The following is a 16,246-nucleotide window of genomic DNA, read 5'->3' on the forward strand; positions in this document are numbered from 1 at the left end:
CTCCTTCACCTAATGAAAATATCAAAGACAGAGGTGAAACAAGCTTTTTTGAAAACTTAAAAGCTGAAAGAATCTATCACAGCAGACTTCGAACAAAATAGCTCACAGACTGGGAGAGGAAAACTGGAAGTATATTTTTGTAAGATTCTTATGTTGTACATGAAGCAGTATAATAATATAGTACTGCTTAAGGGTAGACTACAGCACTTTAAAGATATATATTATAAGCTCTACAGCAACCACTATAATAACTCAATAAAGAGTTATAGCTAATAAGCCAACAAAGGACATAAAGGGAGTTATTCAAAAAAATACTCAACTAATTCAAAAGAAAAAAAGGGGGGGGAACAAAACAGATGGGACAATTAGAAAACAAACAGCAAGATGGGAGATTTAAACTCGACCACATCAATAATCACAAAATGTAAATGGTCTAAATAATCCCAATTAAAAAGCAGACACTGTCAGAATGGATAAAAAGAAAGATTCAACTATATGCTAACTACAAAAAATAAACAAACAACCACTTTAAATATAATGACACAGTTCTTCAAATCTTATTCCTAAAACCATTTGGATCTAGAAAACTTATAATTGCTAATTATTTTCTTTTTTTAAGTAAAGTATAATTGACATATAACATCATATTAGTTTCAGGTGTAATGATTGTATAATCATTGTTATAACATACTGATGTGTATATATTGTGAAATGATCACCTCAATAAGCCTAGTTAAAATCATCTTCTTTCTTTTTTTTTTTAAGATTTTATTTATTTATTTGACAGAGATAGACACAGCCAGCGAGAGAGGGAACACAAGCAGGGGGAGTGGGAGAGGAAGAAACAGGCTCATAGCGGAAGAGCCTGATGTGGGGCTCGATACCACAAAGCTGGGATCACGCCCTGAGCCGAAGGCAGACGCTTAACCGCTGTGCCACCCAGGCGCCCCTTATTATATTTCTTGAACATTATTGGTTTATAAGTTTTCCATTTCTTTTTGAGTCAATTTTGCTATTCCTTTAAAAATACTCACCTTCTTTTATGTGTTCAGATTTATTAATGTGTGTTTATAACAATAATTTAAAACCTCTTTCTATAATTATATCAGTTTTGATTCCTAATATTTTGAATCTTTCTCTTTTTTCCTGATTAGAACTAGAGATTTATCCATTTGATTAATTTATGCCCTTAGTTTTATTATTTCCTTTGTTCTCTTTTATGTTTACTATTCCTTTACTGGCCTTCTTAAGTTAACCTTAAATCACTGTCTTTCCTCCTTTCCTTCCTTCCTCTTCCCTACTTTTCTTGATAAAAGAAGAAATGGTGATAGAGTCGAACATACTATATTTGCAGTTCTAGTAGAAACAAAAAGAAATACAATATTAGAAGAGATAAAGACCAAGAATTTTCCAAAACTGATGAAAAACATCAAACTGGAATCAAGAAGTACTTCAATCCCCAAGAATACTAAACATGATGAAAACCACACATAGGCCCATTATAGTAAAACCGCTGAGAACAAATGAAAAAAAACGACTAAATCCAAAAAATAATAGAGTGCATTCAATCTGGCAGCAATAAGACTTGTGGATGACTTCTTAAGAGAAACCAGAGACAACGGAATAATATCTTCAGAGTGCAGAAAGAAAATAATGGCCAATCAGGAATTATCTATCAGCCAAAAATATCTTTTACAAACAAAGGTAATATTCACAGTAGATAAGAGATGGAAACAACCTAAATGTCCATCTACCGACAAATGGATAAAGAAAAAAGTCATATATACCTACAATGGACTATTACTCAATTTAAAAAAACAGAAGAAAATTCTGCCATAGGTTACAACATGGATGAACCTTGAAGACATTACACTAGCTGCAATAAGCAGTCATAAAGGGACAAATACTGCATGATTCCACTTCTATGAGGATCTGATGGAGTTTAGGACATTCCACCCCCAAATATGGCACGTTGGCATAGAGTCTTTTAAGCCACAGGAGTTTAAGAAAATAGCAAAAGCAGAAAGGTCACTCTGACCTCCTCCTCACCCTTGCCCTTCTTCCATAAACAGGTCACAAAAATCTCAAGTGGGGGGTGCATCCCTAAACCCAGAGGAAAGGTACATTCCCTATCTCTGAAGACTAAAGGACACAGAGAAGAATCCTACCAAGCAAGCCTTGCTAAATTTCCCCCAGTTTACTATATAATTATTCCTTAACCTAGCATATTCCTCCATGACTGTCCATTCCTCAACAAGCCTAGCATAAAATACTCAGGTCTGTTACTCCGGGTTTTCACTTCCTCATAAAGGCTCCTGAGTCACATAAAACTTGTATTAAATAAATCCGTATGCTCTTCTACTGTTAATCTGTCTTTGTCAGTTTAATTTCCAGATCTAACAAAAGAACCCTAAAGGGCTGAGGCCAAAGAAAACTTTTTCCTCCCCTACAATACCAAAAAAAAAAGTGGTCAAACTTACAGAAGCACAAAGTAGAATGATGGTTTCCATGGGCTAGTACTATAAACAAGGGATAAAACACAGTTTTGAAGAAACTGTCTCCTCATCATTAGCTTCCAAAATCAGCTTTCACCCATTTTGGGACAATACAAAATATGGCCCTGCATTTTAATTTTGAAATGTACTGCTAAATATACTTTGTCAGTATTTCTTAATTTGATGGAAAGGGGATGACTGTATTAATTTTCCTTGGACAACACAGAATTTTCAATTTCTCCAAAGGTGGGCCTGCCAAACAAAGCTAAGTGTATTAGCTTGAAAATACTCCCAAGGTATATTAAAAGGATTCTTATGCATTTATCTACAAATCTTAAGATTCTGTAAATAATATAGAATCAATAATAAATAATAAGAAAGAAACAGACTTTGTTCTTGGTTCCTGGGAAGGAGATTCTAAATCCTTGGGAGTGTTTTTTATTCATGAGTGCCCTGGAAGACACATGCATTTATGCTAATGAGAAGACTCCTGGGGCCCTGGGGCCCTGGGGCCAGGCCATAGATAACAGCTTTAGGATGGGGACTGTTAACCAAAAAGCCAAACACAAAACTAGAGAGTTGTACTTTGAGCCAGTACAACCTCCAGGGAAAGGAGGAGGCTGGAGACTGAGTTCAATCATGTGGCCAGTGATTTGATCAATCATGCCTACACAATGAAACTCCAATAAAAATTCTGGGAACTAGCCAGATTTGTAGCCAGTTGGCTAGAAGTGTGGGTGGCCTGGGGATGCCACCTTCAAACTGGCATCTGAAGATAGGCAGTCTTGTTGGGGACTATGTGCCCTTAGAGCTGTGGAGTCTGATGCTAATTTAGGGTTTTTAGTGTTAAAACTGAATTGCTGTACAGTAGATGGGACTGAAACAGAATACACACAATTCTTGCAACAGCACAGGTTTGAACTGCATAGATCCACTTACATGCAGATTTTTCTAATAAATACAGTACAATACTATTAAATGTATTTTTTCTTCCTTATGATATTCTTAATAACATTTTCTTTTCTCTAGTTTGCTGTAAGAGTACAATATATAATGCATGCATTGATCGACTATTTATCAGTAAGGCTTCAGGTCAACAGCAGACTATTAGTACTTAAGTTTTGGGAAGTCAACAGTTCTAAATGATTTTCAACTGGGCAAGGGGATCAGGATCCCTAATCCCCATGTTGTTCAACGATCAACTATGGATTTAGAAATTAATTCTAAAATACTATATGCCTAGGTATAAACAACCAAAAAAACTTATATAGAAATTAATTTAAGTGCTCAAATCAGCTGATAAAGCTGTATTTAAGTGCTCAAATCAGCTGATAAAAATAATTAAAATCTTACTTCAACACCTGTGATGGAAAATAACTACTTTTGGATCATGGCATCCCTCTCAAAGTAAAAGACATGTACTATAAATTACAATGAACAAAATCTCACATGTTAATTGATCAAATCTGTAAAGCTGGAATTTCAATAATTTTTAGTAACTATGGTATGTACATCTCGGTTTTGCTTTGAGAAATCTGATCGTAAGTCTTAGCTCATAAAGCAGATGAATTAGAAGAACATTATGAATTCAATAAAACAGTATCCATACTATACCAAAAAAATCAGTAGATTTAAAAAGCTTTCTAGTACAATTACAATATGATTTTACTTCCACACGCAATTAAATAAGAAACATATATACCGCAAATTGCGAGTAACGACAAAACGAGAATTCCCCTCTATGGTGCCAGCCAGTATCATTTACTAATAGCATTAACTTATTAGGTCATTGCAGAAAGTATAAGAGTTTCCTCTCTGGATCAGTCTCAAGTGCACTGACTTACCCCTAAATTTTATCTGATCAATCCAGTAGCAAAAGCTAAGCAATTACAAAGTGCAAACCATTAGAAGTACTAGTACCAGTAACCTCACAGGTTAACGAGCAACCTTAACCTTTTTTCCATTAAAATGAAGCTATTTCTCTTGAGTGAACGGTGGTGAGTACCTATGATGAGTAATGAAATGTATAAGAAACAGTCTCTTCTCGGGGCGCCTGGGTGGCTCAGACGGTTAAGCATCTGCCTTCGGCTCAGGTCATGATCACAGGATCTGGGATCAAGCCTGCATCAGGCTCCCTGTTCAGTGGGGAGCCTGCTTCTCCCTCTGCCTCTGCCATTCCTTCTGCTTGTATTCTCTGGCTCTATCTGTCAAATAAATAAATAAAATCTTAAAAAAAAAAAAAAAAAGAAAGAGTTTCTTCTGTGAGGGGGCTCAGAGTCTACGAGGACAGACAAGCACAGAAATGGAACTATTATTTATAAATCATGTGTGGCTACTATTTGCGGCTACTATTTGCTAATGGCGCCTATGCATGAGGCCGTATTAGGGTTTTTACATACATTCATTCATTTAATCCTCATGCTCTAAAACTAGGTATAAGAAGGGCATTGCATAGATGAATGAGACTGGATAAAGAACTACAAAACTGAGAAACTTGAATTATACTGGATTATTTCCTTAGTATCCTTCTGCAGTATGAAGAGTTAGGGAATATATTTTTTAAATATATTATGTTGGTAATTATATGCATTTCTAATATTATAGGCTGATTTTTTTGTGTTTCCCCCCCCCACCAAATTTATGTATTAAATCCTAATGCCCAATTTGATGACATAAGGAGGCATTAGATATTAACAAACTGTGGGAGGTGATTAGGTCAGGAGGGTAGAGCCCTCATGAATAGAATTAATGCCTTTATAAAAGAGGCCCCAAAATTGCCCCCTTTACCATTTGAGGTTACAGCGAGAAAATAGTCATCTATGAAATAGGGAGAAGGCCCTCACCAGACAATAAATCTGCTGGTGCCTTGATTTTGGATTTCTCAGTCCCCAGACTGGGAGAAATAAATTTCTGTTGTTTATAAGCCTCCCAGTCTGTGGTATTTTATTATTAGCAGCCCAAATGAACTAAGACACCTATTAACTTATACCAAATGGAATGGTAACTATAATGGTGTTTAAAAAATAATAAAAGCTAATTAATTCTAATTGTTGGAGTGTGCATCCACATTAATAAAATTTTGAATTTCAGTCTGTTTAAAAAAAGTATTAATTTCAAGTAGGTACAGTGAATCAAATTGTAAGGTATACAAAATATATACCCATTGGGGTCTATATCCATATATAAAATTCACTTGTATTAGAAATATCTAATATTTTTAAACAGCTTTTTCATAAAATCAATCAAAAGTATCATCTAGAATCTTCATTCATTTATTAAGTATGTAAGTGATGCCAGAGAGGCAGAGCCTCAAGAGGGAGGGCCTCAGACCCATTGCTTAGAGGGTTCTTGTTTGAGAAAGAATTCAAAGGCAAGACATTTAGGGATAGGGACAAAGATTTATTAAGTACAGAAATAAGAAAGCTTCTACTCCACGAAGTAGTGGTCTCTCCTCCCAGGTGAACAAGAAGAACCTCTCCCTTCTGCCTCTAGAAGGGTTTCTTTTCTTTTCTTTTCTTTTCTTTTCTTTTCTTTTCTTTTCTTTTTTTTCTTTTCTTTTCTTTTCCTTTCTTTTCTTTCTCCCTTCCCTTCCCTCCCCTCCCCTCCCCTCCCCTTCCTTTCCTTTCCTTTCCTTTCTTTTTTAAGATTCTATTTATTTATTTGGGAGAGAGAGAGAGACTACAAGCAGGGGGAGCAGGAGAGGGAGAGGGAGAAGCAAGCGCCCAACTGAGCAGGGAGCCTAATGTGGGGCTTGATCCCAGGACCCCAGGATCGCGACCTGAGCCGAAGGTAGACGCTTAACCAACTGAGCCAACCCAGGTGCCCCTAACAAAGGATTTTATAATTTTTTTTTTTTAATTAGCTAACCATACAGGAAGGAGCCTATTACTCTTTAACTTTGGGCTTATCACTCACATTTAGCAGTTAGTTTCTCCACTGTCTTAGTTTTGGAATTACCCACATGGAGCATTTTAAGAATGTCCAGCGTATGTGGCTCCTATCGCTGGATGGAGTGGGGTCTTGTGGTTTTCCATGAGTTGGATCTTGTGACTCTTTTTTTGGCTTGCTGATTTTTAGGTTAAGGGTCAGCCTAAAATCAAAATGGCTTTACTCTGGTCAACTTATCTCTCAAGTCATTCTTTCCTCCTGCCTCACAAATATCAAGCATTAGGCATATACTATGTGGCAGGCTCTGTTCAAGATACTGGGAACACAGCAGAGAATGAAAAGTTCAGATGTCTGTGCTCTAACTTATACTCCAGTAGGTCCTGCTTTATACTGGTAAATATTTAAGCAAAATCTTTTGAAATTTTGACTATTAAATACATTTAAATGTTCGAATTAGGATTTAATTTTAAGGCTAAAATGTCTACTACTTTATCCCAAATAAGCACATAAAAATAAGCAGCATTAAGAAAAAAATGCCTCCTCAAATGATTTCCCCATTACCAGGATACACAAGTTTAACTATCCCTAAAGTATACATAAATTATGTAGAACCAATATACATCGAGGATAATATAATTAGTAATATTAACATTTATTGCTCAAAATAATCAGGAGACTAATAAGTATAAAAATTTTTTTTCAGAGCTTAGGTATTCAAAAACGCAAAATTTTTGGCCTGTCCCCCAAAATTTCTAAAATGTTTATCGGTAAGTCATTTAATTTTAAACATTCATGATAATTTTTGTGTCTTCAGATCTAACTAACATACATTAGTTAAAGTATTAGCACTTTTTTTTTAAAGATTTTATTTATTTATTTGACAGAGACAGCCAGAGAAAGAGGGAACACAAGCAGAGGGAGTGCGAGGGGAAGAAGCATGCTTCCCAGCGGAGCAGGACTCTGCCCTGAGCCACAACTGAGTCACCCAGGTGCCCCAAAAATATTAGCACTTTAAAGTAGCTTTCCAATTTAATAGTTTCCAAATGTAAAACACAAAGATACAGCTTGTAGCTTTCGTAATTCATTAGCATTGCAGCTAACTTTTTACATGTATAAAGATAGAAAGGAGTTTCCGAATGAGTTGAAGGAGTTACTCTAATGTAAATGGGAGGATGGTAAAAAATAGAAAGACGGACCAACAGACCAACCCTCAGTTCTCACAGAGGTTCTTAGAGGGGGTGGGATGAGGGAGGGACAGACGTGAGACATCAATCTATTTGTAAGATCCTATTTCTTAAACTCTAAGTAGTGGATACAAAGGTAATTTGTTTTCATAATCTACATTTCCGTATACCTGAAATATTTAGTAATTTAAGAAAAGAGACTTACCGATCAATTACAATCTCTTTCTGCCTTAGCAGTCCTTCTTTTATTTTCAGCACTGATTCCCACTTACTGAAATCCTGATAGCCAGAAGGTGAGTAACTTTGACGAGATGATCCGGTCAAAACCTGCACAAATATATTTATACTATCAGTATACTGACAGCGTCAAAAGGCAATATTTCAATGATCCCTGATATTTTCCCAATGATTTTCATTAAAAAAGAAGAACTCTCCCTTTGATTTTTTTTTTTAAAGGCTATCTGAAATCACACTTGTGAATACAACATAACTTGAAGAATTTCAAGGAAGTTCCAAAGTAAAAGTTTAATGAATTGGTGACAATATTTAACCTAGCTTATTATAAAGCATTATAAATAAGATCTTATTCTCATTATCTTCTGGAAATTTTCTGGAAATGAGGGATTAATCACTCACTGCCTAAGGAAGAAGTACAATAAGAAAATGCACCATGGTTAGACTAGACAAACGTTATAGGAAAAGTTTCCACAAGGAAATAAAAATAGTACCTGTAGTATGCAGACTTCAAATTGTCATCCATCACATCACATTTACTTACATTAAACTTTCAAAAGCAAAAATATTTTCACAAAATAGTCAACATATTTATATAAAATAAGACTTAAACAGGTATAATCTGGGTGGGTGATTACTGGCCTCCAGTGTAAATTACATAATTTAGAAAAAATCTGCTTAGAATTTAAGAGAAATTTCAAATATTTAAAACAAATCAACATGATAAAAACCAATATGGCAGATATCCTCAAATTCCTATGACTGAAACAAAACAAAAAAAGAAAACCTTAATATACTAGTAGTCATAGATTGAATTGTGTCTCCTCAAACAGATACGTTGAAGTCCTAACCCCCTAGTACCTCAGGATGTAACTTTCTTTGGGAACAGGGTCTTGATAGTCAAGTTAAGATGAAGCCATTGGGGTGGGCCCTAATCCAATATGACTGGTGTCCTATGGAAAGGGGAAATTTGAACACAAATACATGCAGAAGACGACTATGTAAAGAGATATAGAAAGAACACCATCTGAAGATGAAAGCAGAGATAGTAGTGATGCATCTAAACACCAAGCAACACAAAAGATTGTCAGGAAACCACCAGAAACTCAGCCTGGAATAGATTCTTCTTCACAAGCCTCAGAAGAAACCAGCTCAGCCAACACCTTGATTTTGGACTTCTAACTTCCAGAACTGTGAGACAATAAATTTCTGTTGCATAAGCTACCCAAGTTTGTATCCTTTGTTATCGGCAGCTGCAGGAAACTAATACAACTGGTAAATCAAGTAGGAACATGAATTCCTTGGCAAGCTAAATAATCCTACAGAGCAACTTTAGGAAAATTCAAATGTGCAGTGATATTTTTATCCTTTGTTTTCCAAAGACGCTACTGGCAAGACCTACTTCTGAATAAACCACTAATTTTGTGACATCAACTAGTCCTGGATTAGCCCCTTAAATTATGATTTTCAAGTAATACGAGGATAGGATGTTTCAGGCACAAAACACACAAAACAAGATGAACAGACTAGGAAGGATAGAAACCAGGAGATAACAGCATACATAACTTTGTCATATGGGCAGATATTTGGAGTGTAAGTGATATAGTGTTATAGGGCAGGTTAGTCAGAGATCCTGTGTCTGAATTTGATTCTTTCCTTTGCCTTACAAGCCAGACTGACATTCAGCCATAAACCCTAGTACAGATATGTTAGTTGCTACAATACTGAAGTGTTTTAACTGTGGTTGGTAACTAGCTGTTGCCCAAACCCCCTGAAGGTCCTCTCCACTATTCAACAAATAAAGAGCTCTTGGCATTAAAAGAGGCTTTCAAGATGTTCCATCCATAAATGGCATCCTTTCTGATTGCTTGGTTCCCTACACTGCACTAGTCAACCCTTCAAAATTTTCCCATCTCAACACTACCTACCAGCTTATACTTAGTTGGCAGAACTAGGATTCAAAGTTGGGCATTCCAACAAAAGAGCATGTGCTCTTAAATAGCACACTGCGTCCACTATGGCCTAAATAAGGTATTCACAAAATTCATATCATCCTAAGAGCTGAAAACATTTTTTTAAAGATTTATTTGAGAGAGAGAAAGCGAGAGACAGAGCACGAGTGGAGGGGGAGGGGCAGAGAGAGAGGGAGAAGCAGACTCCCCGCTGAACAGGGAAACCAATGCAGTGCTCCATCCCAGGTCCTCGGGATCATGATCTGAGCCAAAGGTAGATGCTTAACCGACAAAGTCACCCAGGCGCCCCCAAAGAAAACATTTTTGAAAGTAACTGCTCTTAGAAGCCTAGAGAGGATTCAGCACCATAAACAATACTGCTGATATTATGAGAACATCTCTACTTACTTCAACTCCACGTTACTTAAGGACTATCAATTTAGTGGGTAACTCACTTGATGAAATTTATTTTGTCAAGTTATAGCTCAAATAGGAATTCATTAAAACTAGTAAAAGCTAGGCAAAATAAAAGACCGTATCAACAATTCCAAAACTCAATTTAAGATTTGGAAATTATCAGAATGATTTGGCAAACCATTTGTGCTAGAATTTATAATACTATTTCATTTATTTGCTGACTCAAAGTGAATATAAACTTAATATATATACAGAGTTATATATTAACTAATGTCCTGATACCAGTTGACAGATATTTTAAATACTGATTTTTGTATATTGTTACCATATCTAACAAAAACACTTCTCAGATATTTTAAGGATCTATAGTCTCCTCTTCTCAAGATCTAAAAAAGGTTCTTCCGTTTCTGATTATCACACATTAGGAATGACTGATACCATAATATCTAAAGCTATGTTTTACCTCCTATATCTTGTGCCTATTTCAATAAGACAAGTACCCACGGCTCAAAAAAGTCAACAATAACAACAACAAAAAGTGCCCAGGCAATAGATGATGATCTTGTGAAGAAAACATTAACTTTTCTACTCTTCATAAGTCATCTGCTAAAGAATTTCCCCAGGGCTGACAACTTAAGAGAAGCCTTTTCTTGTTTTGAAATACTTGTTGGCATTAAGAAAGAGAGTAAAGTGAAAGAAAAAGAGGTTTGCAAGAGAAAAGCAAATAACAATACCACTTGGGTGTACAGCACTGGAATCATCTGCAGAATACACTGCTAAAGTACTTGCCAGATACTTCTATGAATATACATAAAACAGAATGTGAAAACTTATTCTTCTGATTTGTAGCTCCCTTCATCTACATTCTTTAGAAAACAAATCAAAATTGAGCTATGAAACTGAGCAAACAGGAATAAAGAAAATGAGGAAAAGAAAGACTTCCCTGTAATTAAGATGCAATAATATTTGAAAAGTACTGAGAGTTAGTAAATATTAAAAGTTCCCATCACAAGAAAAAATTTTTTTGTAATTTCGTATGGTGACAGATGGTAGCTAGACATAGTGGTGATCATTTCACAGTGTATACAAATACCAAATCACTATGTTATACACCTGAAACTAATACAATGCTGTCAATTATACCTCGATTTTTTAAAAAATGTAATATACAAAGAATTACCAAAACAGCAGCATGACAGTCTTCCTTACTAAACTTCAACCCTGACTGATAAAAAGAGTTTAAAAAGGAGAACAAAATCTGACAAACAAACGCTGCAGGTGAACTTAAAAGTAATTTTTAAATTGTTTATAACTGCCTACCACTAAAAATGACAATTATGGAGACATTTTTTTCATCTTCTAAGGCTTTTATAATAAGGCCATATTATTATATAATAAAGCTATCTTAAAATTATAAAATGCAACCTGAAATAGATATTTAAAAGATTTTTTTGAAAAATTATATTGTAAAGTCTCAAATAGCAAGGCAGCAACCGTACCTTTATGACCTTGTATATATTATAAACAATGCTATACCTACCACTTAAGATACACAGAAAAAGAACAATTGTGAAAATTTATTTTTATTATAACTTACAGTAGTTCAGATTTCAGTCTCGGCGAGGCTGAAAGAGAATCTGACAGAAATAGCACAGGACTGTTTTGTAGTACATGTAGAAAAAAATCAGTTATCTACCCTAAAAACACATTTGTAAGTTTTAAAACAAAGGGCTGAAGAATAAGAATGGAATTAAATTATGTTCGAACTGGTTCTTCACATTTCCACATTACAGTCTCTCAGAGGTTATTCTTTTTTTTTTTAAGATTTTATTTATTTATTTGAGAGAGAGAGAGAGAGACAGAGACACCAGAGGGAGGGGGAGGGGCAGAGAGAGAGGGAGAAGCAGATGCCCTGCTTAGCAGGCAGCCTGACGCAAGGCAGGGGCTCACAGGGCTCCAATCCTAGGATCCTAGGACCCCAGGATCATGACCTGAACCAAAGCTGGACACTTAGCTGACTGAGCCACCCAGGTGCCCCATTTCAGAGGGTTATTATTCAAAAATAGCCAATGTAATGTGTCAGTAAATGTTAAAGGCTTCCTCCCCTTTGTTTATACAACAGAAACTGTCTTTCTCCTAATAACATATTTGATAAGCTGAAGATAACTTAGAAAATCTTATTAGTATCAATTATCTATTGGTTTCCAAGCACTGTACCCAAAAGCAGCTGGGGTAAGGCTTTTCCCCCGGACAATGACACAAGAGGAACCTTGAGTATACATAAACGCATACTTCACAGTTCTGGATAGCGCTATCTTAGCTTTGGAACATTAACATTAGTGCAAAAAGAAAGGTAGCCAAGTGAAATTGCCTTAAAACCTTCACACTGAAAGTTATTGAAAAATCGGGTCCAAGATAAAAATTAATGTTTTCTTTCTTTTATTGTGGATTAGGAGTTAATGTGGTTTGCAGACTATGCTCTTACACAATACTGGCTAACACGAATAAAACAGAAGGAGGAATGGCAATATCATTCTTGGATGTCATAAAATTCTAGCCAAAAAAGGATTAAATTTTTAAGAATCCTTATATAAATTAAATAAAAATCAAAAAATGAGAAAGTTTATATTGGTAAAAAGCAACATTCACCAAGAAGATAAAGTAGTCAGAATAAATCTCATATGAAGAAAAACTATTAAAAATAAATGGAGAGGTGTGCTTAGCTGGCTCAATTGCAGGAATGTGCAACTCTTGAGCTGAGGGTCATGAATTCGAGCTCCATGCTGGGTGCAGAGATTACTTAAATAAATAAAAAAAATTAACAAATGAATCTACATCACAGTGAAGACTTTAGTATGTCTCTCTGGAATAGAAAAATTAGGTAGAACAGAGGTTAGCAAATCTACTTCACCATCTTTTCTGTATGCAAACTAAAAATGGTATAATTTCCTACCTCTTCATTACTTTGGTGCTATCTTATATCTTATATAATCAAGAAATAAAAGACCGGATGAAGTAAATGGTGTACACCAAGAATGCCAGAACAAAACTGATGAGGGGTAGCAGAATATGCCACCCCATATATGGCTGTAGGAATTCTGGACATGCCACCCCAAAATATGCCCTTTTGACATATTATTTTGAGCCACGGGCACTTGAAAAACAGCAAATGTTGGGAGAGGCTTTCCCTGAACTCCGTTTATCTGCCTAAAGGGCCTCAATTGTCATAAATCCCCTTCCTGGAAATTTCATCAATAAGGGAGGACGGACTCTCATCACAGAAGAGGAGACTTGTAACCGATGCTGCACTCAGACAAACTTTCTCACAGACCATCATATCTCCCTTCTAGTCTTCTAAGGCCCACGCATATTTCCTAAAAATCATTTCCTCTTCCCTTAGAGGCCTACATCCTACAACCCAACTTTCCTCATTAATATGATATTTAATCCTGAATTGTCAATCTGCCTCTTAATGTGTTCCTCATTTTCCCCTGCGTATCTTCCATGTCTACAGGAGGTACACGTTAACAAACTTCTGTTTTTCTCCTGTTCACCTGTCTTTTTTTACAACAGTCTCAGCCAAGAACTCAGAGAGCTAAAAGAAAAATTATTTTTCCTCCTCCACAACCACCTACAAACTGATTCTTAAAAGTCGTTAATACTCCAGAACACAGAAGGCTTCTCTTAAGACAGAGGACAATCCCGCTCACTCCCTAATATGAAAAGAGGAAAAGACTGTATATAGCCCATTATAAACACATTTAGCCCATTAGCAATACATATTTTAACACATTTTTACCCCAAGTAGTTAGAAAACAATTAAGAATTGCTATTCTATAAATCATAACTGGTCATGAGAGGCATACCATTTTGTGGCAAGTAAGTATCTACAGTAAAATACACACTTATACCATATTCTAGAAAACACAGGTACTGTTTTGATAGAACCTGAATAAGACACCCTGAAGAGGTCTTTGAATAGTTCTAGGGGAAATAATGTATCAAAATTCACATAATCAATAGAAAACAGAAAATTACTGTTGTGATGTTCTTCTACTTAGAATTTCAACTAGTCAGTCATGTTTCTATGTGACTATAGCCAATATAAGGAATCAAGGATACACTGGTAACTTAATATATAGTTCATACTTATAGCTTATAAATAATAATAAAACTTTAACTAGACATGAACATGAAATCTAAAAGATAATTATAAAGACATGTAACTGTGTGAGCTAATTTGAAGTATGGAACAAAAAGAATGTCATCAAAGTAATAAACATTTCAAGATGTGTGTGGGTGAAACAAGGACACTTCCTACAAGTAAACATGGTCCAGACATATTTGGGATTAAAAAGTATTTTATATTCAAATTACCAAATTCAAGGAGAGAAGGGAATTCCTCGTTTAGGTGTTTTCCTACAAATGCATAAGACATATTGTTGCAATGGTGGTTTATAGAAGAAAACAGTAGTTTACTCGCCAGAGAAGAATCATTACTCTTCTGCATCCATCCAGGTTTATAGACCCATAACACACCCATAGGCATCTCTTATTGTAAACTGCCAATTCCACTTTTATAATTGAATAGATAGCAAGCATCCACAATCCCAAAAACATGCTACCTAGATGAGACCCAGATGCTGTGAAAAGTTGCCAAAATATGTCACTTAATGGTCAAACATGCTTCTAAAATAAGTTTACTATATTGCAGCTGAAAATAGCTCAAAATTCTTTGGCCTCAGCCTGGACAAATACTGTTAAATTTAGATAATCTAGTGCTACCACACTTAACTGCAACACAGCCTCTGCAGTTCTTCAAGCTCCTTATCTCTCCTTCATTTGCCTTTGTTCCTTAGCTCATTCATCACTCACAACATGTCACATAACACAGCAAATCTTCCTGTTTCCTGGAATAGTCTACCTGATGCAATACTCTACAAGTGCTTTTTAGTAAAAGAATCATGATACTTCACCCAAAAGTAAATTCACAAATCTTAGTAATGAAGATGAAATAAAAAAAAAACAACCCTACAAATTATATAGAATTCAAAGAACTTTTTATTCACCAACAGTAGGAAAAACATGGATTATATGATTACTAAAAGAACTATGCTTTCAAATAAAATCAATATGTTACATACTATATTTTTACCAAAAGAAATGTGCATTTATTCAAAAAAATCTGTATCTTAAGCCCATGTAATTATTTACAGAGTATATTATTACAAATTTTCTCTAACAAAATTCAAACCAAAAGAACATATTAAAAAAATTCTATTCATAACCTCTTCCTAGTAACTAATTATAAACTAAAGTCTGCATCTTGACTTTTGAAATCTAAATTACAGAAGGAATTGCATTTTAATGATCCCATTATTTGTTCAATTTGTCTTTATTACTAATTCTATAATGCTAGCTATCTTTGCCATCCTAATCTGCTTTACTGAAGTAATAATGCAAATATATCAAGTTACTTCAAGGGTAAAAGCCCTAAAAAATATATAAAAAGAAACTGATAAGAATACATACCTATATTTTATATCTTAAAAATACATGTGGATGAAAATAAAGAGAACCCTAGAAATATTACATATTTTCACCTTGCTAAATAACTAAATTACTATTAAATTAACTCTTTTCTTTTGGAAGAAGGGACCTTTTTCCTCTCAAAAATCAATCTGCTATGGAGGCACAAAGTGCGATCTTTGTTAGTATTAGCATGTTTTTAAAAAATGCCAACAAAGGAATGATCCATGCATGAAACACGATCTCATTACAGTCAAAATGAAAAAGTGAAGGGGAAATGGTATATCCAAGACTGAGGAGCAAATCATTTTCCTGAAGCAAATCAATGAGAAGATTTAAAAAAAAAAAAATGAAGCTTAAGTCTTCAAATTTAATTATTAATTTTTACTTATAAAACAGTATAGCTTTATCCAAACCATTTGTTATAATTTATTTTTAAAATTTAAGATGAAATATATTAACAGAAGAACTTGATAAACTTAATTTTTTAATTGTAATTAACAAACCTGATAGCTTCTACTGGTAACCAAAGTGGAAAAAATAAATA

At 34.9% G+C, this 16,246-nt stretch overlaps 1 protein-coding gene across 1 annotated transcript in view; it reads right to left on the minus strand.

Moving 5' to 3' along the window:
* The window catches only part of CEP85L (centrosomal protein 85 like), a 160,267-nt gene that overhangs the window by 64,287 nt on the left and 79,734 nt on the right, over positions 1-16,246 (minus strand). Inside the window, 1 exon segment of the mRNA XM_034669044.1 lies at positions 7,773-7,894. Coding sequence (XP_034524935.1) covers positions 7,773-7,894 — 122 coding nt within the window.

Source organism: Ailuropoda melanoleuca, chromosome 10 (genome assembly GCF_002007445.2).
Source record: "Ailuropoda melanoleuca isolate Jingjing chromosome 10, ASM200744v2, whole genome shotgun sequence".
NCBI classification, from domain to species: domain Eukaryota; kingdom Metazoa; phylum Chordata; class Mammalia; order Carnivora; family Ursidae; genus Ailuropoda; species Ailuropoda melanoleuca.